This window comes from Pezoporus wallicus, unplaced genomic scaffold (assembly GCF_028554395.1).
Source record: "Pezoporus wallicus isolate ANWC-B61680 ecotype Strahan unplaced genomic scaffold, APGP_CSIRO_Pwel_v1 contig_7506, whole genome shotgun sequence".
In the NCBI taxonomy this organism is placed as follows: Eukaryota; Metazoa; Chordata; class Aves; order Psittaciformes; family Psittacidae; genus Pezoporus; species Pezoporus wallicus.
Genome location: NW_026637546.1, coordinates 1,698,033 through 1,724,517, shown reverse-complemented (window position 1 = coordinate 1,724,517; position 26,485 = coordinate 1,698,033). Strand labels below are relative to the sequence as shown.

The window sequence follows — 26,485 nt, the reverse complement described above, 5'->3', positions numbered from 1 at the left end:
TTTCCAGCCCCTGAAAAAATATCCCTTGCTTTAGTGCTATTGTACAGTCTGTGTGAGTATAGTCAAGTCTCAGATCACAGTAAGTGTTGGGAAGAAAAATTGTGGGAGTTACTTAGTATGTTGTTAGCAAAAGAGCATTTAAAATTATGTGTATTTGTTGAGAGGGATGCTAATGCAGATAGCATGGAGCAATCGGTTTTGATGTAAGACACAAACCTAAGATATTCAGATTATATTTACTGTAGTTGACTGGTTAGTTGATCTTTATAACACATAACCAAACTTGGAAAAATAAACAGAATTTCATTGTTTAATTAAAATAAAACTTCTTTTTTTTTTTTTTCTTTTCAGTTTTATTGCTCAAAAAATTATTCTAAAGGTTAGCATTTCAAGAAATGGTACCAGCTAACCACAGCACAACAGTGGTGGGATAAAGTACTTCCCTGGCCTACACAGCCCAGCTAGTAGTTAAGATTCAGGCAGCAATGTATTGGTTATTACAGAGGAGTATTTTGTGGCTATTTTGTGACTGACAGGCTCTCTCCTTTTCACTTTCCCCTAAATCCCTTTTTATGACAGGAGCTGTTCTCCAAGCTGCATTCACTTGGCAAGGTTGAATCTGGAAGCCTCTTAACCCTGACCTCCCAACTTGTCAAGGAAAAGATGCCAGCATGTGAAGTGGAAGATATTGCAAAATATGAGCAGAAGTTAAAGGAGTGGGAGCAAGAACAAGCACTTCTCATTGAGAGAGAAAGAGAGATGAGAGAAAAGGCTAAGAAGGAAATGGAAGCTAAGAAGCTAGCTAAAGCATCTGCTTAGTACTGGAACTCCAAGACTGCCATAGTGGTATGCATTCCTCTGTCACTGAAGTGCTTACCATTATTAATATTCACTTGAGTCCTGCTACAAGTGTAACTGTATGTGACTGCTATATGAAAATTAAACTTTTCCCATTTTGTCTGTTTCCTGAAAGCACATGTGGTTTAGAAATCTTTATCCTGTACATCGTATATTTTCCTCCTAACGTCAGCCAGGCAGGGGGTAGAAGAGACAACACAAAGAAACAAAGGCACAAGAAGTAGCTTGCCTGTAATGAAAGGTGTAAAGGGTGGAAGGAACAAAAGAAGAGGGAAGAATTTCAAGCACAGGTTATTTCAATAGGGGTTTCTCACAGGAAAGAATGCCTTGGCTACCCTGAACTTCAAACGCTAAGAGGATTAACATATATTGATTGCTTTTTTCATCCCCAACCCATATAGAAAATCCAGGCTGCTAAACATGGAGTTGGAAGCCTAACTTTAGACTGTTTTAAAAGTACTTAAAGAATTTCAGTCTAGTGAGTTAGCACTTGTGCAGGCACTCTGATGTGCCTTGCCAATAAGGAAGTTAGAAATTTCTGATTTTACTGCTGCTGCACTGCTCCATTTTTGAGGTCAGTAGAGAAACACACACAATCACTGCAGTATGAGGAGCCTCATACTGCAGTGCAGTTTCTTTTTATATTCTTGGCGCTGTTTCATGGGGGGTTTGACCTAATTCCCTTCCTGTCTCAGCTGTGTACACGGTCCCATGCCCCATTGTTCACATCGGTAAAACAATGTAGCTATTCACACAGCACAAGGAAAGGGCAAGGGAGGGAAGGATCATAGTGCATTCGTTGGCTGTGGGATGCAACAGCATCCGTGCCTGCTTATATTCCCTGTCACCACTGAATTTCATCAGCTACACCCAGTGACTTCATTCAGCTCAGGGCAGGGCAAGCTCCTTTAAAACATGGAGATCCTAGCAACAGCCCTGCAGTGTTGCAACTTCTTAGGGCAACAACACTGTTGTCCCACTGTGCTTTACTAGAGGGTCTGATAAGCATTTCCAGTTTATCATGCACCTGTCTATTCTTACAGTGATAAAACTCACATCACAAACTTACCGTAAATCCAGTGAGAACATGCTGCAAATCTGTGAACTTGTTTCAAGTGTAGGGAAAGCATCTGCGTATACCAGATACCTCTCTTATTTCCAGCAAATGCCTGATTGCTCTTTTGCAGCTTGGCAGTCAGACCCATCACCCTGTCATGTTAGCAAGTGCTGTAGTTTCCCCCATACTGCAGTAAGAGAGTGCTGTCTCCAAGTGAGTGGATGATTTTGTGGCTTAGCCTTACCAAACCAGCAGCGGATTTTCCTGGGCAAGTTGTCTAAGTTGCCTGATTTTATTTTCCCCATTCTTTCTTGGTCTGAAAGCTTTCTGATTATTAGAATTTAGGGAGCCTTCAGGGAGAGAATGAAGCCAAACACACTTTTAAGAATAGTTTCTGTAAAACTGGTGGCTTTAGAGGCCATCTCTCCTATTCCAGTCATGGGAGAATGAAGTGTCTCTTCCCTGACTGCCTATATCACTTCTTCAGTATCAACATGGGTTGTACCTCCAAAAGTTCATGATCACTCCTGCTTCCAGATTCCTTTTTCAGTTTCTCTCTACAAACACTACCTCTCCCTTCTGGAGAACACTGTTTGAAGACCCTTCTTGCAGACACATGGCTTCTAGCCACTGCAGCTGCTGATCCTGTTGCTTATGAGACACTGTTTGGCTAGGCCACAATGGGCACTGCCACATTTCTCCTTGTTTCCTGTTATCATCTGCTTCTTGCCAGCCCAAGGAGCCTGTTTCTGGCCCCACCTCTCCCTTCCCTCACCCTGCTTGGTAGATACACCAGGCTGCTAATGCTAATTGAGCTCCAGCAAGCTGCCAGCTGCCATACCCCCCACCATCTCAGAGCATGCTTCACTTCCCACACAATTAATACCCTTCCCATTTATTTAGACTTAACTATTGCAGCAATAGGAGAAAAAATCCTCTTCTAAGCTCTGAGTTGCTTGTTAATGAATATTACAGGTTGTGTTCTTGTTTTGTTCCAGGCACTATGTGTTTGAATGCTTTTAGCCCAGTCCAAAGCTTAAGCTTAAACACTCCTAGCCCTTGGGAGGTGGGGGTGGGGCAGGGGGGATGAGAGATGTGCTGCCTATTGCTCTATAGGAAACAAAGCAGATTCCTGGGGCCTCATGAAGGACATCAAACCCAAGACCTGCAGCAGAAGGTCCAAACTATTTGTGGATTTAGAAACCAGAAGTTTTGCCAAACTCTCTCATTCATCTGTCCTCTTGGTAACACCCTGAGCAAGAAATCGCTTCTGACGCTTCCACCAGCTGCATGCTGGAGCTCCTCTTCCCTCCCTTTTATGCCAAAGCCAAGTATTATTCCATGGCCCAGTAGCCTCCATCACTTCTCCCCACCCACATCTCACCACTCTCAATAGCAACTAGCTTCTGCCAAACAGATGTTTTCTCCCCTAACAAATCCTCACATTTCCTACAAGCATACCTGCACTCTGTTGAATTCTTCAGCAATCCTCTTCACTGCTTCCCCTTTGACCTTTCCCTTGATCCCCTTCAAGCTCCTCCCATATATCATCTCACATTTATTTCTTTCTCTTCCAAGGAGGCTGGCCATGTGTCTGCCCCGCATGCCTGCCTTAAACAGCAGTGTCCCCACAGCTCTGCAGGCAGCAAGCAGCCCAGGGTACTAAGTGCTTGGGCACCCTGAGATTTTAAGATCCTGGATACAGCTCAGTCACAAGAGGCTGGAAACACGAATTACCAACTGAAGCTTGAAGGAGATGAGGAAGGTACTCTCCTCTTCAGCAATCTCACTTGCCCACTAGCTTTGAGCAAAAGTCAGCAGTGAGACAAACTGTGAGATGGGGTAATTAACAGACCAATGCTGTTCAGGCATGTACTCAGCTTCCTAAGGGAGACATGTGTCGTGGTTTAAACCCAGTCAGGTAATTCGTTCGCTCACTTCGCCCCCCTTTCTTGCCCTCCCCCTGCTCTCGGAGGGACGGAGAGGAGAATCGAAAAGAATGCAACTCCCACGGGTTGAGATAAGAACAGTTTAGTAACTAAGGTATAACACAGATCACTACTGCTACCACCAGTGATAATAATGATAAAGGAAATAACAAGGGAACAGAATACAACACCTCACCACCCGCTGACCGATAACTCGCCCCCCAAGCCCGACCAAGCTCCGACTGATACCTCCTCCATCCCTGCAGTCCCCCAGCCCTTCCGGCTAACTCCCAGTTACCCCCCACCCCGGGCATGACGTGCTGTGGTATGGAATACCTCCCCGGCTAGCCCGGGTCAGGCACCCCATCTCTGCTTCCTCACAGCTTCCCCTCCTCCCTGGCAGAGCATGAGCCTCACAGAGTCCTTGGTCAGGGTAAACATCACTTAGCAACAACCGACAACATCGGCTTCACCAACACTGTTCTCAAACTAGAAGTCAAAACACAGCACTGCACCAGTTAACACAAAGGAAAAAACATGACTGCTACTGCTGAACCCAGGACAACATGGCTGGTAGCTGTGCACCACAAATGCAGCAAATGAAAAATCTCAGAATAGTAGCTAAGTCAGCTTGACTTACCTGCTTTTCTCCTTCCCACTCCAGAAAAAGTAAGATTAAGATTTCATGCTTAGCTCCCTTGCATAAGTCATGTTGCACACACAACCTGATTTTCAACTTGCTGGATTACTCTTAAATACAAGTTTGAAGAGCACTTGTAGCAACAGCTAACAGTGAAACTGGGCCCCAGGTAGTCAAAAGCCCTTCCACCCAGGTGCCCGTGGCTTTCTGTGCACTCCTGTGATGGCCATCACTTGCTGTGATGCCAGCTGCATTTAGAACTGGGGAGGCAGCTTTTGGTCTGCTGCTTCTTAACCATGAGCTCTGATGGTAAGTGAAGAATGTGAATGTGTATATATATATGCATCTAAAAAAAACAACTTTTGTGCCCTACAAACGTAAAGCTTCCTCGTTTATCCAGTCCTGTGCCCTGGTACTCATCTGATGCAAGCTCATAACCCAGTGAGCACTTCCTCATGAGGACACTCAGGCCTTTTGAAACATTGCTGCTCCTTGCTGCACTGTTTCAGACAGCTGTCTAGACCTTTCTGCATGTGGATGGGACTGGCAAAATATTTCCTGGAGAGGACAGGCCCAAATCTCTTTTGGTAATAGCTCTATCTCCTTTTTTTGGATCACCTCTCCCAGAAATGCTCCTACACCTCCTGTTCTCATTTGTGACTACAGCTGTGATTTGGATTAAAGCTGTTGCAATTTCTCCTTTATCAGTATATTTCTAAGTCATAGGAGTGCGTCTCTCTTTTTGACAGTTTCTGAATAATTTCGTTGTTGGTTATTCTGCTGTCTGTGTAGCTAAAGGCAGAGGAAAATCTCCCAGTACTAGAAGTAATACATTTGTACACAGTCACTGAGTTGTGCATGCAAACAAGGTGACTTTCAGCCTAAATAATACCTGCCTTTGCTAACACTTATGGTACAGCATTGACAGATTTGCACATGGTAGGCAGTGTTAACAGCTCTCCTGTATTTCCAGAGGTGTGGGAGAGACCGTTCTCTCAATAATACTAGCCGAAAGAAACAGAAACCAGTAGAAATGCAAAGCCTGTTTGGTATGTTGGCATGAATCCAAATGCTGTTAGGAGAAAAAACCCAGCACTTCAAAGGTAAAAGCTTTCACTTTTAATTCAAAAAGCAGCTTCCCAATTCAAATCCATGGCAGACATCAAATACACTGCTGATTAGGCAAGTAATATGTAACTCTTCCTCCCAGGAGTGTCACTGGCTTGCAGTGAAGCACTGAAGTTCATTATCCATTATTCACAAGAGGAAAATTACATATTTATTCCCTTGCAGCTCAAATAAAAGCTGCCTGAAGCCTTGCACAGATGGCCTTATTTAGGGTAACACCCAGCCTTGCCAAGATAAGGTTACTAGATGCTCTCAGACCTGGTCCTACACACAGCAGGGTATCAAGCCCATTCCCACAGCTTCAAGCACTTGCTCCTTCCCCAGTGGCCTGTCTCAGCTGCTTGCCTGCCTGGGGTCCTGTTCACCCTGATACTGTGGGACCAAAATGATGGTTTACTTCAGCTGCAGATGGAGGTTGGCTGGTGCCAGGGGGTTTCTGACCTGAGCAGCCATCACTGTGCCAGGCAGAAGACAGCCAAGAGCACAGGTTAGCAAGCGTCCTCTTCCCCCACCTCCTAAGGAAGGTGGAGTAAGGTAGGTACAAAAGGGAACTGTGTCCCTGCCTTTGAATCATGCAGGATGTGATCCGCTGAACTGCATCTGATTTGCAAGTACTGCTCTGGTTTTGCAGATGTGATACATGTGATAGAAAACTATCCCATCTACTTTGCATCAGTCTTCCCACAGAAATATATATATGTTTCAGTAATTACAAAGCTATCGCTGAACTCAGCAAGCAATTGCATAGTACTGACTCTGTTGCTGCTTTTAAACCTTTCTGATAAACTGAAGTCCATTCTACCCATTCTAAATTGCAGATGCCCCAGGCACAGAAATAATATTAGAGCCCCAGTGACAAGCATATTAGATTATCAGGACAAAATTCAGCTTTCAATATGTCTTGTTTATTGCAAAACCTTACAATTGCTCTCTTAAATGAATTGGAAAAGAAACTTTCAAGCCTTTTCTAGTCCTTATACATGGTAACTGCTGCTATAATTATGTCTTTGGAAACTGTAAATTCACTGGCAATACTGGCTTGCACTCTGGGGGCTTTCATATTAACTATTTAAGTGGCTCATTGCTTCAGTTTACCTTCAACTCTTTAAGCTAAGAAAGTAACACAGCTGGGCTAACGTAAGGTTTATAAAAGCTCAGTCAAAATTAATTTCTGGACCTTAACAGGCATACAGGGTATGACCTCAGTATAGATATATTTATATAAATAATATATAGGTAGATATATTTATCTTTGTTTGTATTAGGACTAAGTCCCATCTATTTTGCCTGTCTTGTCTGTGTAATTTACAGCACAGGAGATGGCCAAGCTGTAGTATAATGTGTAAATCATGCCATGCAATTATTTTGGGAATGAAGCTGGCAGCAGATGCACAGTCAAACTCCACCCCTGCCTCCCCAGCTGTTTACACTGGAGCTGGTAATGCTGGAGTTGTTGAACTGCAGACAGGCAGCTACATAAAGTGGTAAGGATCTGTGAGAACCAGCAAACAGAGCTTTTGCAGATTACAGGGCCTGTATTTCTCCTCAGTATTGCATTTCTGGTGGAAATGATGGTGAGCATGCAGTCAAAATGAGCAAATCCCCTGGGAAGCTGAAGATACTCGGCTTAGTATTTTTGGGCTGAATCTGAAGACAGCGTATGTACCTCAATAGAGAACAACGTCTCGCGGGCTTCATGCTAGTGTGGACTAGTTGTGTCTGTGGGAGGTGGAAGTAGGGACCACAGCTGTAGGTAGTGCTCAAAAACTGTTCGCTAAGTGGAGAACAAGTAGCGTTAGGTACCACATGTCCAGAGAAACCCTCTAAGAAAACAAAGAGCTTTGCTGCAATACTGGGAGTGAGCTGGATCTATGAGGTGTCACCATGGCTATTACTCAAGAGACCCTGGTCACCTCTTTTCACCCCATCCTAGGAACCATGAAAAGCAACGATTTTCTCCCAGCCACAGAACACTAGCAATCAGTATTAAACAGTCTCCAGGTCTAGGATGCCACTAGACAGATCCCTTATTTTATACAGACCAGAAACTTTATAGAATCATAGAATAGTTAGGGTTCAAAAGGAATTTAAGATCATCTAATTCCAGCCCCCCTGCCATGGGCAGGGACACCTCACACTAAACCATGCCACCCAAAGCTTTGTCCAACCTGGACTTGAACACCGCCAGGGATGGAGCATTCACAACCTCCCTGGGCAACCCATTCCACTGTCTCACCATCCTCACAGTAAAGAACTTCTTCCTTATATCCAATCTAAACTTCCCCTCTTTAAGTTTTAATCCGTTACCTCTTGTCCTGTCACTACAGCCCCTAATGAAGAGTCCCTGCCCAGCATCCCTATAGGCCCCCTTCAGATACTGGAAGGCTGCTATGAGGTCTCCATGCAGCCTTCTCTTCTCCAGGCTGAACAGCCCCAACTTTCTCAGCCTGTCTTCATACGGGAGGTGCTCCAGTCCCCTGATCATCCTCGTGGCCCTTCTCTGGACTTGTTCCAACAGTTCCATGTCCTTTTTATGCTGAGGACACCAGAACTGTACACAATACTCCAGGTGAGGTCTCACAAGAGCAGAGCAGAGGGGCAGGATCACCTCCTTCGACCTGCTGGTCACGCTCCTTTTGATGCAGCCCAGGATACAGTTGGCTTTCTGGGCTGCAAGCGCACACTGAAGAGGGCTCATGTTCATTTTCTCATCGACCAACACCCCCAAGTCTTTCTCCACAGGGCTGCTCTGAATCTCTTCTCTGCCCAACCTGTAGCTGTGCCTGGGATTGCTCTGACCCAGGTGCAGGACCTTGCACTTGGCATGGTTAAACTTCAAAGGCTGGCATCAGCCCACCTCACAAGCATGTCAAGGTCCCTCTGTATGACATCCCTTCCCTCCAGCATGTTAAGCCAACCACACAGCTTGGTGTCATCGGCAAACTTGCTGAGGGCACACTCAATCCCACTGTCCATGTCAGCGACAAAGATGTTGAACAAGACCGGTCCCAACACCGATCCCTGAGGGACACCACTCGTTACTGGTCTCCAGCAGGACATTGAGCCATTGACCACAACTCTTTGTGTGCGGCCATCCAGCCAGTTCTTTATCCACCGAGTGGTCCATCTATCAAACTGATGTCTTTCCATTTTAGAGACAAGGATGTCCTGTGGGACAGTGTCAAATGCCTTGCACAAGTCCAGGTAGATGACATCAACTGCTCTACCCCTGTCCCTCAGTTCCGTAGCCCCATCATAGAAGGCCACCAAATTGCTCAGGCAGGATTTCCCCTTAGTGAAGCCATGCTGGCTGTCACCAAGCACCTTGTTGTTTTTCATGTTTCTTAGCATGCCATCCAGGAGGATCTGCTCCAAGATTTTGCCAGGCACAGAGGTGAGACTGACTGGTCTGTAATTCTCTGGGTCAGGCTTGTGAATGACAATCATTTCCCTCTGCCATCTGAAATTCTTGATAAGCTGACTGAATTTCTTCATTAACAGCACTAGTGTTAATTAAATTTCTCCTTCTCAGCAGCTGTGTTGGGGAAAGGATGTGGCAAGCCTCAGACTAGGCTGGCCTGCCCCTATTCATGTATATTCATTTGGTCCCACGTGTGGAAATCCAGGTCTTAACCCTGCAACTGCAGGTGAATAATGGGAGTTGAATCCTGGCCTGGTCTGCTTCGCACAATCATTTTACTTTATTTGAGGCTTTTTTTAATATATATTCAGTCTACTCTACCAAAAAGGCTCAAGAAGCCTTGATGTACACATGTGCAGCAAAACTACAAAGTTGGTGCCTGATCTTACAGCATCCCTTTAACAGCAGAAGAGGAAAAATCTGATGTTTTAAAGTAAAAAACTAATTTCACTGAACACTTTGTCCCCTCTCCCAGGAATTACTTGGCAGCAGCAGTCAGGAAGGTCCATTTCCACTGGAAACAAGCTGCACGCTCTTGTTAAACTACAACAACTTTGGAAAAGGCCTCTTTTCCAAACTAGGGTGCACTCAGTTTGATGTAACTTTATTGGGTATCATCTCTGACACAGCCTCTTGAATGTATACTTACTGAAAATGAGGTGTTTTCTCATGCTGCTGAGGGATACAGAAATGAGAAGAACAGAAAAAAAGCCATGTCATGATCATCATGGTAACTCTTTACACCACAAGGAATAGAAGTAATCTTTCGCATTTGCTTTCCAATTTCTAAATAGTGATCGTTTCTTAACTGGCAGTTAAGCAGTCATTACTCTTTTGAGAAAAAATCCATGCAGTAGGCAATCATGATTGAAGGAAAGGAAGAACTTGAAAATAAATACATACACAAAGACAAGAAACATGTCAACACCACTTTACCACTTTTGTAGTTTATTGTGGAACTGAGTTTGTTTCTTTTACATCAAATATCCTCAATGGAAGAGGGGATATTGCACACAAATATCATAAAAGCACTACATATTACTTTCACTGAAACTAATTTTCTACTTTAGATATGACTGGATAGAATAGAAGTGATGCAAGATTATAAGACATAATACCATACACAGCTGCAGACTGACACAAATACCATTCAGAACAAGAGAGGAGGTGTGTGAGGTGCTTCTCAGCCAGCAACAAGACCGTTTCTTTCCATAGTTTGGAAGATAATGGCTGCATGCAAATGCGTGAAAGCTTGTTTCAGATTTTCTCTTTTACAGTTGTAAATACAGCCCAGTCTTGAAGAGGTAGCTCCTGCCATCTGGAGCTCCTAGCTAGTCTAGAGCAGAGAAGCTGCTTTTTTAATTATTCTTTTTTTTTTTTTTTTTTTTCATTTTATATATTTTTATGCGATTGTTTTATTTAGTTACCTTTTTTTTTTTTTTTGTAAAGTCTTAACAAACAGACTTTTTTCGTTTTTTTTTTTTAAATTTTAAATAACAAACATTTTTAAACCTGGTGAATAATATAATTGTATTCTAAGAAATGCTTACCCCTAGTTCCTTTTAGTGTTTTGTTCAATTATTAAGTGAAAAGATGAAAGCTTACAGTTTCTTTCAAGTGTAAACATTATACTTTATGCTTTTCTAATAAATCCAGACCAACAAAATTACTATTTCTCTCAAAACATCATTACTGAGCAAGAATCTCTGGTGACAGATGAATAAAGAGAAGCGTAAGACAGTAATGCCCCAAATGCACAGTAAGCACTCATTGCAGCTAACTGGCTTGTGGTGGGAGCAATTGAAAATTCGATTAACTAATTGATTAAATCTTAGTAAATGAGTACTGGAACTCTCCTAAAATGTGTAAGCTATTATAGACGATTGAAGAAAAGAACATTCATATACACAGTTATCTCCACTCATCACAGTATGTAAAGTAAAAGAAAAAGAAAAATCAAAAGTAATTTCTATGAAAGATGGGGTGAAAATAGAGGTCAATGAACTCAGGCCCACCACAGGACCTTAAAAAGGCATGCAAGAGAGGCCCTGTCCAAGTTCAGGAGTGGGGTGGGATCTCCGAAGTTATTTCTTTATTGTATTATATGAAGCAGTATAGTGATAGCATAACAATCATGACTGGGGATGCTCTTATGAGTAATATCACCATTTAAGTGGAGTGTTCTTTACACTCAGATACTGAATCTTTATAATTAGAGTAATCAATAACAAACCATGCTCCTAGAAATCTGTGCTGATCAACAGCACTCATCTTTAATGTACACGGTACATTTTGGTGACTGCTACACTAAACTAACTGTGTAGTACTAGGACTAGCACAGGTAGGTTAGTTTCACAGGCAGGAAAGGAGCAAGAGGAGCTAATGGAGGAGTTCATTGCTGTGTTGCACTGAGGTGCCATTGCTACTTGAAAAGGAATGGATGGAACAGGCATTACAATACCTCAGAATAGCCAGACTGGGGTTTTTATATTCTTGTAGCAGCAAAAAAGTGAGTGTAATTTTTAGATAAGCTGTAACTGTCTAATTTTTATTATTATTAAATTAAAACAAACGCTTGAGCCATCACAAACTTGCTTGGGGAGACTTAAGGCTTGATTCCAATTTCATTTGCAGTAAGACCAAATGACTGTAACTTCCCTGACTGTAGAGAAATTGCTCCTGGTTCACAGGAGTAAATAGCATAAGTGAGATCTGTCTCAGGACCACTTCTGTACTTAAAACAGATTTTCTACCAAAGCAGAGATATAAACTATTTCAGATATCGTGAGAAAAATCAGAAAATCTGTTCCCACCCTCTCAAAAAGTTTGAAATCTAACCTACATAAGAAAGTAGACAAAGCAGAAAGAATTGTAGAAATAGTACAACTATTCTGCCAAACACTTTGCCTATAACTTTGTAAACTACATATTACAAAAGCAATTTTAAGTGAATGATTATGAGCCCAGCAAACATGCTTGTTTTCACAACACATTTCCATCTGCCTTTTGTGCCATAGTCATTCCCTATTATTCTTAATGACTTAAAAGGTATAGCAATAAATAAAACAGCATTGCTAGAGATACCTAAAAAAAAGAGAAGACATGAAAAAGAAATCAAAACCCCCAACAACTGACAAACAGTAATTCACAGCATTAAATGGGCCTCAGGAGCCCACGGAACAAGGACCCTAAAGCAGTATTTAAAAAACCCTCATAAAAGTTAGGAGTGCAAACTTATACCTATTAAACAAAAATACCCTAACAATGTAAAATTGAAATAAATTATAAGTAAAGAAAACAAAATGAGGTCATAGTTCACTACATTGTGAAACTTAATGCCAGTCTATATACAGACCAGCATATATCCCCATTCTGGAGGCTTTTAAGCCTTCTTTAAATTCAGATTTGCAAACCTGCAACAATGTAACAAGATTTTTTTTGAATTGGGGTAAAATTTCTGAGACTAGAAAATCCAAACTGTCTTAAATTACTGAACAGTGATGCTGTTCCTCTGCAATCAGTGTAGAGAAGGAAAGTAAGGGGGAGAGGAAGGGCAAAGGGAAAGTGAAAGAGAAGCAAAAAAGGAAATTGAAGGGAAGGGAAGGATAGGAAAGGAAAGGTAACAGAAGAGGCAAGGAAAGGAAGAGGAGGAGAAGGAGGAAAGAAGAGGAAATGAGAAGAAAGGATCAAGGAAGGAAGAGAGGAGAGGGGAGAGGAGAGAAAGAGCGACTTATTTATTTTAGCTTATTGCTTATTCTGTCTTTTTCAAGATCTTGTGAGGGTTGAGAATGTAGGTTACACCCTTGTATTAGGCAATCAGCTTTTCAAATTCCATTTTCTGTCATCATCAATAGACTAATTTTAGTTCGAGGGTGCCCTTCCATCCTCCCCATCCCCCAAAAGGTATTGGCAGTTGATTATTTTCAATAAATTTTACCTCAATATCCATTCTCACTAGAACCTTAAATAACTTCTTTCCTTACAAAACTACTAAAAAACTGCCTTCACCTGAAAATTTTTTGTTTGCATTTTCCTGTAAATGAAAACGCTTGTTAAAAATTCATCTATTAAAAGTTTTGCAGCACTAAAAAAAAGGTTTCTGTACATTTGTTCCCGTATTCACTTTTAAATCAAACTAATAAAATAAGACAAAGGAAGGTTGAATACTGTACAGGTTCACAGGTAACCCTTTTCATCATTCTGAATGTTTCACTAAGTTTTGTAACTCTGATACTGGACACCACTTCAATCTTGCTTCGACAGTGCAAAAGAAGCTTTCCGAAAAATGCTTGTCTTGTTGAGCTGTCCAGGTGCACCAAGGAAGCATTCACACGGCTAACGTAATTCATAGCACCAAGCCATTTGACCAGTCAGATAGGTTTCTAGTACCACACATGCATGCTCACACTTCTTTACTGGTATAACAATGATCCTACACAGATGTTTTATAAATTTGCTGTCTCAGCATTAAAAAATAAGTGCATCAAGTTTCTTTGTACATTCAAGTCACTTTCTAAGGCAAATTGTCTACTGTATGTACCGCTTTGGTATTTTGCTTCAGTTACTTGACAGTGGGCATGCGTGTTCAAGCATGTGGACTGGTCAATTCTGGCTGGAGTGAGTAGACTATCACTGGGAACATGCCTCAGACCACCAATTCTGCATGTTGAAAGAAGGGTTTTAGGCTTCTGGGTAGGGTGCACAGTATGTGCATATTTGGTTTATGATTGTTATGGTATGTCAGTATGCAGAGTTCAAATTAAAGTGGAAAACTGCTGATGATTATTTAGGTTGTACACCCCTTCCTAGACATATTCTGTTTCTTTTTAATTTCAAGCTAACGTAATTCTGTAAAAAAGGATCCCCTTGCAATAGCTAAGATAGATAGATTGATACAAATTTAAAACTTTCTTTTCATTTGAGAGCATAAGCAGACTGCAGCAAGCGATACATCTATTGCCATGAGACTAATGTAGATCTAATTACTTATTATTTTCTCCTCCTACCCCTCTCTCTCTTTCTCTCTCTTTGTGTTTCTTTAGAGGGCAAATGCCTCTACCTGGCAGAAGTCAGTTGGGGTTGCTAGTGCATGGTTTCCAAACGCTCAGCAGAGATGAAACTGGATCTGTATTTTTGCAGTAATTTGAACCCTACTATGGGAATACTGTTATTTCCCTTAGCAATCAGCAAAGACTGAAAAACATTAGTGACTTGCATCACTGTGACACAGTATAGCATTTGGCAGGTATATAGTTCAGCAGTTGAAATAGTTGGGTTGAATTTTTAGAAAAAGTGTTTTCAAACAGGAGAATTTCTGGAACCAAAGTTTAATCTTGTGTTGTATGTTGTTCTTACAGTTCAATCTTGCATGCGGGAAAAGATTCATCTTGCATAACAACAGTGCTGCTGCTTGCCAAAACCATGATGTTGAGGTCCTGCTGTTTCTCATGGGTCTCCTGGTACCATTCCCGCATCACTTCTGAGTCATGGGTTGGGATTAAGGTCACCTGCAACAGAAAATAGGAGAAGTCCTGAGGAACGGACAACAGAAACAGCTGATAAGAAAAATACCTTTGTAAGAAGACCCAGGCAACAAGTATGTTTCCTTTTTAAAAAGATTGGGTCTTTACGCAGTAAATACTTGAATAAATGGATAGATAGAAAGAAATAAATTAACATGTCGGTAAGGTATAATGACTGCAAAGAAGTAGTTGCTTTTCTAAAATGCTGAGATGCAGTTTTCCAGAGAAACGGCAGTCTGTAGTCTGTAATCTCATACCTCTTCAGATTATGGCCAAATATTTTCTTTATTTCTTAATGGAAAAGCACGTGAAGTTTCCAAGTGTAAGTGACTGCCACATGAACCACAAAACATTCACTTTCCTTTCCTACTTACAAACTCCAACATTTTCAGCCTTGGATCATATACAGAATAGTAACACAACGAAACAGCCAAATGGCCTATAAACCATCTCCAAACTGTTTTATTCATCAGGAGCCAGTCAGAAGGGCCACTAATTGAGTACAGCTCTGTACTTCACTTGTGTGTCCCCCCACATCATCAGTGAAACGAGGTAGCCCAGGCTGGGGAGCCCATTCCTTGGCAGCCACTATCTACTCCAGAGGTGTCCTGGCTTCTCGTAGTTACTTCCCAGAGAAGGTTAAATTTCCGGGTAGAGATACAAGTGAAAAGCCTACCTGTATGTTACTCTCCCACTGTGCCTTGCCCTCCAGCAGGGAGTCCAGAACAGCCCTGCTTGGCTCCTCAGCTGCAGAATCGTTCCCGCTCACCACATAGTATGACGACCGCACCCTCTTGAAAAACTCAATATCGACGTTCTTGCTGTTGCTGTGGTTGGGAATGTACACCAGATCCAAATACACTGGAGGTCCTGGAGGCACTGCTGTGGATTTTGCCACCTTGGTATTCCCAGGTCCTTTAGAAAGCAAACAACAAAAGAATACGTCTCAGGCTGGTTAAAAACATGACTTTATTAATTACTGTTACAACTGCTGAGATGAAATGCGTTCAATTACAGCATTACCCTCTCACATCTAATGACATGTTTCAACTTTGTTGTACCCAAATTACCACTGAACCTCAATGGGAGTTAAAACCTGGAAACCTGCAACTATATAATACAATAAAACCTCACTACTATGTAACAATAAATTGATTGAACAGCTCCCAGTAACACACTACTATTATCCAACAATTACTACACAGGGCTGTGATTACTGAATTATCATTCAATAAATGGTGGTATTACATTCCAGGCTAAGAAGTATAACTTTTTCAAAGTTTCAGGTATGCACAATTATAAAACCTAGGGTCATAGAGGGAGCCATGCAGATTTGAAGCAGTCCCAAGATCTGGGGTATCAGCACATAGCAAAATGTAGTAGCTGTTGATGTGCTCAAGCTGCCTTACAGGTGCATCAGGAAGCTACTACACATGAGGAGAAAGAGGGTCAAAGAGGCATTTGGCAGGACCAACAAACTTGTACTTCAGGGAACTGAAAACAAGTGTTTGACTGCTGAATCCTCATTTACATACACAAATTAGCCGCTTATCACAAAAAATAGGGGGAAGCATGTTTCTGCTGCTGAACATAGTACTCTTTCTAAGAAGAGCTTTGGTCAAAAGGAAGTTCAAAGTTTAAACACATTAAAAATACTACTCCCCAAAACAAGCAGGTTTTGCTATGAAATGGATCATGATGTGAACTGAAAATTAGGATTTAATCGATAATTTTATCCAGATGACCACCATCTATGTTCTATTAGCTTCTCATGTTGCTACAGATGATGAAGCTTGGCAAACAGTTGTCTGAGCAATACACTGTATTTAGGGTCACACACTGTAAAGCCAGTAAAGTCCGTTACAGTTGTCTAGCATGTTCTGCTGTTCATTGTAGGGTAACATGCCAAATAAACATAATGATATGATAAAATTTCCAAAATTAGTTTTTATTATTAGTTATGCTAAGAAATCGTTTATCATCTTTTATCTTTAAAAATCTGTGATGTGTCTTTCTGATTTGTGGATATCAACACTGGATAAAATATTAGATACTACATTTTACACTTAAATATCGTTATCTAATAGAACCTGGTCTTGTAGTCTAGCATATATCTGGGAACTCTACTTTAAGGAAGGAGACTCTTATGTAAAGTTAAAGTGCTGGAAAAATGTACAGCACGAGGAACTATATTGCTGCTTTGAAACACATCCACTAACAGAGACATGCAAATGATGGTGTAAGAATGAAATGGCGGACCACTTGCTCAAATGGGGAAGCTGAAGACAGTTGAATGCTGGTTTGTACTGAATCCTAGATCTGCTCCTTCTAAAAAAGCTTTCAAGAGAACATTAGCCTTGACAACAGCAAAATCAAAGTATCCTCCAAACACTCTCTAACAAGACCTGCTGGAAAAAAACTATTAGCACAATGCCTCCTTCAGTAATCTAACTCATATTTTGCTGCTATTTTAGAATACACAACAATCATTCAAAATGACATTAACATTCTATATGTTCAGTCATCACTGACAGTATAATACCTTAAATGGATTATGTGAGGTACATGCTCAGTTCACTGGAAGTGCTGTTACTACTCCTATAATTTTTTAAACACTACTTTTAAAATTAATCCAGCAAAGTAATAAGAGCATCCAATGGCCAATAGTACCTTTGGCACTCCACAATATTAAATTGCATTTATTTATGTTAAGAGAAATATGCCTGCTTAAAATGTATATTATGCTTCTTAAAATGTATAAATCGGTTCATTCTTAAAATGCTTCTTAAAATGTATAAATCGGTTCATTTTGATACTGACTTCACCTACAAAAGTGGTACTTCTAATTCTATTAGTTGCTTATCAGTTTAAATAGCTAGTACTAAGTTCTTTATATTTTATGTGCTGTTTGAGCAAGCTAACACATGGAGTTTCTTAAACTACAACAGTTAAATTAGTGAAATTCATGCATTTAAATGTGGCCTTTACACCTTGGCTTTCTTTGGGAATTTGCTACAAACCACATTATCAACTGGTATAAAGGCAAACTAACTTCACTGCAACAGCAAAGGAAACCTTAATACTAGGAAACTGCTATCTGTCTTTACCTGTGGTTGCAGTCTTTGCTGACTTGGATACTGATGTATTTGCTGCATTCTTGGTGTCTTTATCTTTCTCTTCCACTCTAGACTTTACTTCTGGGTTAGAGATATTTTTGGTTGCCTTCTCCGCAGACTCCTTCTTTTTTGGAGAAGCTGTTTTGGAAATCTTGTCTAACGAATCTTTTATAGCTGGCTTTGGTGAAGCCACTTGTTTTGATTTACCATCACTTTTCTTAACAGGAGAAGATGACTTGGTCTTAGTACCCTGCTTTTTTGTCTTCGTCTTTTCTTTAAGATCCTTCTTCAAGGGTTTACCTAAATTCTGATCAACAGGCAGAGCCTCTGGATCAACCATGGAAACATCAGGGTGCCTAGGGGAAGGGCTGCGATCCTGCATTGGGACAGGCGGCGGGTCAATGTGTTTGTATGTAATTGTCTTGTCCGTTGGAATGGTTTCTGACTCATCTTCCGAGTCAATGTTAGCATCTGCAGTAATGGAAGGACATTCCTCAGTCTCGGGGGGAACATCTGAATCTGTCTGTGATGGTGCAGACTCGCTCACAGACGTGGGAGGGGTTTCATCACACTGCCGCCCTTGCTGCTTCCCCCCAGAAGGTGGCTGAGCTCCCCCAGACTGAGTTAATGGCTTGTCTTGGTCTTGAGACTGTTCTTCACTTGCAAACCACTCAAGAGGGTTTGGGTTGATGAAGGAGGGTGAAAGTTCAGTCTTGGGATGTTTGTATTCACAAGAGGACACAAGGCATAGGTCAACATCCTGACGGGATTCTGCTAGAGATTTTCCTGGAGTGAAATGTGCGCTTTCTTCATAGGAATAGCTAGTAGCTTCAGGTGACCTGGTGGCTCTCCCAGTTGTCTCAAACGAATAATCTGTGGCTTCAGGTGAACTGGAGGCTTTCGCAGTTGTGTCATAGGAGTAAGTCATCGCCTCTGGTGACCTGGTGGTTCTCCCAGTTGTCTCATAGCTGTAGCTAATGGCTTCTGGTGATCTAGTTACTGTTTTCCCTGTTGTCTCATAGGAGTAATCCATACTATCAGGTGATCTGGTAGCTTTCCCATTTCTCTCATAGGAATAATCTGTGGCCTCAGGTGATTTGGTGGTTTTCCCAATTGTCTCATAGGAATAATCTGTGTCCATGGGTGATTTGGTGGTTTTCCCAATTGTGTCATAGGAATAATCTGTGTCCCCAGGTGACCTGGTGGTTTTCCCAATCATCTCATAAGAATAATCTGTGGCCTCGGATGACCTGATATTTTTTGCAATTATCTCGTAGGAATAATCTGTGGCCTCAAGTGACTTAGTAGGTTTCTCAGTTGTCTCATAGGAATAATCTGTGGCCTGAATTGATCTAGTAGGTTTTACAGCTGCCTCATAGGTGTAGCTAATATCCCCTGGTGACCTAGTAGTTTTCTCTGTGGCCTCATAAGAATAGCTAAGTTCTTCTGGTGACCTGCTTTTGTCTGAATCTTCTTTTTCTGGGCTGAGTAAAGGCTCTGGACTGTGCTTTGTTAGGGGTTCCTGGTAACCAAATGCTTTGGCAGGAGACACCTGCAGTGACAACAAAGGTGTGTGACTGGCTGACACCACCTCCGCAATTGCAGGAGGTGAATCTGGAAAAGTAGGAGAGAACAGAGGAGATGATTCCCTTGGAGTTAATGGAGATAGGTCAGACTTTGGTGACAGCTTTTCTCCTAGGCTCTGAACCTTTTCTGAGGTAAAAGAAGAATGTAGTGACATATCTCTAGGTGGAACAGTACCTGAAAAAGTTTCTTCTGGCAGTGGTGAAGCTACCTGGGAAGGTGTATGAGCTGATGAAGTTGAGGATGAAGCTTCAATTTGAGAAACTGAAATGATTTCTGAAATATCTTTCTCCTGAGAGTAAGATGAATGCTCCACAGGAGAAATCTTCCTTGCAAAAGTAGGCTCCTGTATATCTGAAGGGCTATAATCTACCTCTGTTGGTCCATTTTCAGATATATGGTGTACACTAGTGCCTACAGTAGGGTATTCTGGAGATTGCCTACTAAAGTCCATTGCTAGAGACTGCTCAGGGGACTCCTGACCAAATTCTACTGACATAGTTGACTGCTCAGGAGATCTGTGATCATGCACCGGTGTTCTTGATTTTGCGGTTTTAGGTGAGAAATCTGGTGGAGAAATCGACATGGGTCTTGGGCACTCTTCCTTAGATGGAGACATTTCTGTTTCCTGAAAAGTTGTTGGTGTTTGTACAACTGACACTGAAAGGGAATCATCAACTTCGGTAGAGTGGGGAGATCCAACCTCAGCATGCAAAGAAGGAGATACATCATCTGTGGTTGGTTCTGGAAATGAACTAGTAGCAACAGATGCTGTAGAAACAGAAGCTACTCCTTCTATATGGGAATAGGTGTCTTCTGCTACCACTTCATCAACAGGAGTCGCAGACTTGTCAGAAACAGTGCCTTCAGAAATTGACATTTTGGTATCTTCTTTTAAAGAACCGAACTGACTGATATCTATTTGAGTAGGTGAGAGATCACCCGCCAACTTGCGCTCATCCAGGACCAGTGAAGACTGGGAGCTGCTGGGTTCTGTATCCTCCATTTTCCTTTCTAGGCTGAAGCCTTCTTTAATTACCATAAACTCCATGCTTTTTTCATCTTGTTTTTCTTGGAAAAGGCCCACAGAGCTGGCTTCAGAACCTGGGCTCATCTGAACTGGTGATTTTTCTTTTTCAGGTTTCCCCGCAGAAAGACTTCCATAATCTCTGGTGGGAGACTTTAAATCAGCACTCAAAAATGTATCATAACTGGTCTCTGAACCTATCAGTGGTGGACTCCTCAGAGGGGAGAGAACTTTCTCAATGGGAGATTCTGAATCTGGTACAGGCTCATCCATAGGGCTTATTCTGGGTCTTGCAGACTCATCTTTGTCTTCACTGAATTCAAAGCAGACAGGAGCTTCTGTTGACCTTTCACTGGTTTCAGATGGAAGCTGACTGGACTTCTCATCAGTGGGAGACTGATAATAAGGTGTGTGGCCAGCACTACCAGCAGCAGACTGTGAGGGAGATGCTACTTCTAATGTTTTCTCTTCAGGGCTTGCACAATGCTCTTCAGCAACTTCTTGATGTACATCAGGCAATGTAGCGGTGGGGACAGGCTCAGATGAGGCCTTGATCTCATTAGGAGTGAGTGAAAAGTTCACACTACGTTCACTCAATGGCGTTTTGGCAATGGGTGATGGAGGGGACAAACTGTCAACTGGACTCTTTGCTAGACTACGTTTTCCACCAAGATCTTCTTGATAGGGTTCTTTGATTTCTAGTTTGGTAGTGCCTTGGATTTCACTTTCTTTTTGCCGGTATACATCTTGGAATACAGATTTGCAGAATTTGTCCTCCTCTAATGAAGAAGGTGGAGAGATAGTGGAAGCCGAGGCATTATAGTCTTTACCTTCTGTGGCCTCTGTTTTGGATCCTTCAGATAAACCATTATTAGCATCTGGAAGTGGAGAAAGTTTAGGTCTGCCAAACTCTTGAGAGTACAGTGATGTCTCATACTTGGTAATATTCACATACTCCTGAGAGGGTGATTCACTTTCCTCATTGTTAGTTTCATCACTCATGACATCTCGGGGTGTTGACATTTCATCCATTGGAGTTGGCTCACTGGATATTTCAATGGTAGACTGTGTGTAACCTGAAGTAGCAGTGAATTCCTCAGGCTGATCTTCTCTATTTTCTTCATCAGAAACAGTAGCTTCACTTTCTGAACCACCAGGTAATGTCTCATCATGGATGGAAGAGGCTGGTTCAACTGCTGGAGACTGAGGCTCTGAGCGTTTTGTCGGTGTAATTATGAGTAGGCCATATTTATCTTCAACTTCACCAGCTTCTGCAGCTTTGTCTACCACAGCCATCACATAATCTTCTTCAGCTTCTATTTTTTCAGTTTCTTCTTCATCTCTGATGTCTTCTGCTTTGTCTTCGTCATATTCTTCAATCTCTTCAGTTTCTGCCTTTTCTATTGCTTCTTCCCTGTCTTCCTCAGCACGTTCATCTGATGCCTCATAATACGCCTTTTCAATATACTTTTCATCTTTAATGTTAGCATCTGTCTCAGCCATTATTTCTTCAGCTTTTTGTGGCTCCTCCATATATGGTCTTGTGGTGTCCAGTGATGTCTTTTCTTCTTCATTTTCACCTCTTTCTTCAGCTTCTTCTGTCTCTGCCTTTTCCTCGTAATCTCCTGCTTCAGATGATTCTTCCAAGCCAGTTCCCTCATCTTCAAACTTTTCGTTGTCATCAACTCTGTTCTTTTCCACAGGTTCCAGCTCTTCAGGTGTCTGTTCAAGCTCACCCTCAGCCTCTGTGGTCGTTATGCCTTCATCAGAGGACTCGGCAGGTCCTTCATGATCTAATTTTTCTTTTTGTACTTCCAAGCCCTCTTTTTGTACTGTGCCAGTGAGTTTTAGTTCATCCTTTATAAGTACAACTTCAGGTTTTGTTCCTTGTTTTGTTTCTACTTCTTCAGCTTTTAATTCCTCAAAATCCTTTGTTAAATCCTCTGGTGAGGACATAAGGGACCTCTCTGCTTCAAGTTCCTTTCCACTGGCAGCTATTTCTGCAGTTGCTACAGCTGCTACAGTTGTGGCAGCAACTCCAACTGCTGCAAGGGCAGCCTGTGCTCCACTGACTTTGATCTCCTTCTTCACAATCTTCACTTTTCCTTTTTCCTTTGGCTTTCCAGCAGGTGCCACTTCTTTTTTAGCAGGTTCCTCCTTCTTTTGCAGCTTAGGCTTTGCTGCTGGCTTTTTGGATTCAGCTGAAGTAGTGGCTGTCTTCTTTGTTTCTTTAGGAACTTTTTTGACGTCCTTTTTGGTTTCTTTTTCTTCCTTCTTAATTTCCTTCTTCTCTTCTTTTTTAGCCTCTTTTTTAGCTTCCTTTGGTGGGGCTTCTTTCTTTACTTCCTTCTTAGTTTCCTTCTTCTCTTCTTTTTTCACCTCTTTTTTAACTTCTTTCTTGATCTCTTCTTTTTTGTGTTTTTCCTCTTTTTTGACGGGTGTTTTCTCCTCTTTCTTAGAAAACTCTTTCTTTGGTTTTTCTTTTTCCTCTTTCTTTTCTTCAGGTTTTGCTTTGACTTCCTTTTTAATTGGCTTCTCCTTAGACACTTTTGGTTTTACATCTGTAGTTTGTTTTTCAGGAGTTTCAGATTTTATTAATTGTTCTTCTTTACTTGTTATGTCTTTTTCTGCCACTACAGGTTTGGTCTCCACTTTTGCTGGTTTCTCTTTTTTAACTGAAACCTTTTCTTTGCTTTCCAACTTCTGAAGCTTTTCTGGTACTGGACTAGGTTTTGCAGGCTCTGGTGCTTCTTCTTTAGATTCTTTTCTGACAGGCTTGCTAGGTGGTGTCTTTGCAGCAGGCTTGAGACTCTCCTTGCTGTCTGTTCGTTGTTTCAACTTTCCTTGTTTCACAGCCCCAGTAGCAATGTTTCCAGTTAGGTCTTTTTGTGTAACTGTTGGTTGTTTAAGGAAGTCCAAGTGTTTGAGTTTTTCTAGTCCTTCTAGAATATTATATTGGGTGCTGTTTCCAGGAAACAGAACTCGGATTATTTTTTCTGCAGGATTAGCTGGATGCCACACAATCAAGGATGAGACAGAGGTGAAGTAGGATAATGGAATGTCTAGTTCTTGGCCATTTGGTAGCAGGAATTCAGCTTTATCTTTGTTACTACCACTCCACTGCTGCATAAAATATTGCATCTCTTTGCTATTTTTGACAGGATTAAGGACATACATCTCAAGTTTGCCGACTCCCATTTTCTGAAATAAAATGATGGGGTCAATGGTATTTCCCATATTTCTGTGAAGAGGTTCTGGTTTCATAGACAATTTATTTAAGTACTGGAGAGTAAAACAAGCTTCTTCTACACTTCTTTTTACTCTGAAGTTAGGATCCAGGTTCTTCAGGTTCTCGGGTACATTAAGGAATACAACTCCTAAATCAGGTGAGATCAGATTTTTCATCCAGTCACTGTTGGTAGTAGACCCTTGTGACTGTTCCTCTTCTAGTTCAGCTATCTTTCGCTGAAGCATGCTATTGATTCCTGGCAGGTTATCATCTCCAATGTGAGTGAGCAGAATGGAATCTACCCTGTCCAAGTGCCGGATAAGTTTCCAAAAGCATGATTTTCTTTCAGAACCTCCATTGATGAGCATGTTGAATCCATTCACTGCAAACAATGCAGAGTCGCCTCTTCCTCCTGGGAAAATGTAACAGCAGGGTTTGGAGAGTTTCAAGAAGCCTCCTGAGGTTGGAGGCTCCAAAATATCGAAAGGTGATGGCACTTCTACTGATTCTGACAGATACTCAGTGAATTCAGAAAGTCCTTCCATTTCGGGCAATATGGAAGACGAGTTGAGTTTAATGTTAATGAAATCTTGAAGGTTGTGTCTGTCAAGACTGGAATTTTTCCAGTCTCCTTCCTCAGGGCAGAAAAGAGTTAGGCTGGCTTTGTTGGCTGGGTGTGTGGTGCTCAGTAATTCACCAATCTAGGGTTATAAAACAAAAACACAAGAGGATGCATATAAATTAATCTTTTTTTTTATGATAATTAAAGTCAGAAGGTAGTATTTCCTGATCAAACAGATAAAAACTTTTTCATTGCTTCTGCACTGGGGAGTACCCATTCTGGAAGCTAAAGGAAGCTGTTATCACAGTTATTTTACTATTGTGTTTTTATAAATATCAAGAAGAACCTTATTCCTGATTCCTATAGCCCAAAATACAACAGTACCGCAAGGTTCCCCCTTCCCTCATCTACCCTTTAGAGAAGGATGGTACAAGCTTTGACATTAAGAGGCTATGAGGACTATAAGGCTAATGCTACCCAAGCTGCCCCTATCTCTACAACTGGCTCATGAGTCTTCCTGCTGCCCCAGTCCCCCTAGAAAAGCCAACAAATACATAAGGGACAAAGCATATCCTCGTATCAGGCAGACAGCAAGGAGAGGAAGCCAGTGTCCTCCCAGGGACAGCTGCCTTCCTCACCCCTGCTCTCATGGGATATATTCCACTGCACCGTTGTTACTGCAATCTGTTTTCTGCAGGCTGGCTCCTGAAAAGCCAGCAGCACTCCCACAACAGCACAACTGACTGCAGGAGAGCTTTCAGGAACACTGAGAAATGAGTTATGCTACAGAAATGAAAACAGTTCCAAGTTTTGTGTTTCAGAGGCCATGAGGCACAGGGCCAAAGAAAGAGACAGAAAAAAATTGTTAGGGGAAAAAACGCCCTTGTCATCATTTTGATTTTAAGCTCATGGACCACAAAAGTAGCCTAGAATAACTCCATTAATTTTGACAGTATTTGATAACATACTGGTACCAAAATAAGCTGCTGAAATAAAGGCACAGAAAATAAGAAGTTCTATATCATAGTATGAAGAGCTGTTTCTGTTCCAGTCTGAACGAAAAAACAGTATTTGATGGTCCCAGATTAGCAGATGAACAAACTTGAAAAAGTGTGACATACTTTACACTTTCTCCCAGTTCCAATTTCTTTTGATTTTTTTTTTTTTTTTACTGACAATTAAGGTGTTGTCCATTTCTGTTCTATTTACTCTTAACAAAGAGACCACCAGAATTATGTAAACTTCTTCTTTAAAGAAGTAATTCAGACATAATAAGGCTATAGGTCAGTGGAAAATATGCCAGCACTTCATCATGCAAAATACCACAACCTTCTCTGCAGAAAAGCAAGATGTAAGAACAGATTTCATAAAGATGATAGAGATTATGTTACAGCTGAGTAATCTGAAATTCCTGGACCACAAGCTGAATCATCAGAAGAAATGAATATATAAAAATTTAATTATGTTTAATTGCATTAGACCTCTTCAGGCTTTCATGTGTGTATGTCCCCCTTTCTTTGTGTTACATAATTTATTTTCAGCATTTAAGAATAAGTAAAATGCAAAAAAGATGCAGTGGCTGTTATCCAAAGAAAAATAATCCAGCCAATACCTAAGTAAAGCAGATTTTCTATCTTCCTTTGTCAGCCCTACTTAGTATCCAAGCCATTTGACAGGAGTATAAATAAATCTCACTAATCTGTCAGATGTGGCTTTGTCCGAAAAGGAGCAATGGAAAAAAAAAAAACCAAGAAAACAAAATTAAAAAAAGAAGTGCTGAAAAGGATGAAAGATAAGGAAAATAGGAGAACCATTTCTATTGTTTATTGCAGAAATAAGAGAAAGGGGCAGCACAGACCACAGGTCTGAAATAGATCTAGAATCTCAAGAATACTCATATGCTATGTCTCTGATTATCAGGGAGAGACAAAAGTAGTAAATGATCACTTCATTTGAATAAATAAATCTGAGTCTGTTGCACACGTGTAGAGTTTCTCATTTTCTGGGCAAATTATCTGGCTAGATAAAAAAAATATCGTAATATACTAAGCTAATGAATACACTGGGCCAGTGTTTGGGCTTGATCCTCTCCAGTTCGTATTGTATCATATTTGGATTTCTGCTTCATACTCCTAAATTCTAATTCTCTCCTAAAAGTTGGCACTCATAATACGGTGTTAACCACTGATAGCATAGGACAATGAAAAGTTGGAGAAAAATTATTCCAGACATAGATCATATCAGTTAGGGATAGCAAGTTCTGTAATACCTCAGATATGACCTCAATGGATTTGCATTTCAAATGGTGACACCAAGGGTATCTACAGTTCAACTGCTTACGCTATTTGATAACACAAAGGAAACCACTAATCATTTTTTTCTAGCCCTTTTTTCTAACCTTTTTCCCCATTCA

The 26,485-nt window shown here is 41.2% G+C and overlaps 2 protein-coding genes across 4 annotated transcripts in view; one reads left to right on the top strand and one right to left on the bottom strand.

Moving 5' to 3' along the window:
• MRPS27 (mitochondrial ribosomal protein S27) overlaps positions 1–14,491 on the top strand; it is a 64,748-nt gene extending 50,257 nt beyond the window's left edge. Inside the window, exons 11-12 of one of the 3 annotated variants that reach the window (XM_057406109.1) lie at positions 580–846; positions 14,390–14,491. In XM_057406109.1, coding sequence (XP_057262092.1) covers positions 580–819 — 240 coding nt within the window. In that variant the 3' untranslated portion in view covers positions 820–846; positions 14,390–14,491. Of the gene's footprint in view, positions 1–579; positions 995–14,389 lie in introns of those variants that run through there. The other 2 variants (XM_057406108.1, XM_057406110.1) reach the window with 2 other exon arrangements.
• MAP1B (microtubule associated protein 1B) overlaps positions 14,035–26,485 on the bottom strand; it is a 68,296-nt gene continuing 55,845 nt past the window's right edge. The window contains exons 5-7 of the mRNA XM_057406106.1: positions 17,662–24,211; positions 15,231–15,469; positions 14,035–14,539 (exon numbers count right to left, since the gene is read on the bottom strand). Coding sequence (XP_057262089.1) covers positions 14,384–14,539; positions 15,231–15,469; positions 17,662–24,211 — 6,945 coding nt within the window. The 3' untranslated portion in view covers positions 14,035–14,383. The remainder of the gene's footprint in view (positions 14,540–15,230; positions 15,470–17,661; positions 24,212–26,485) is intronic.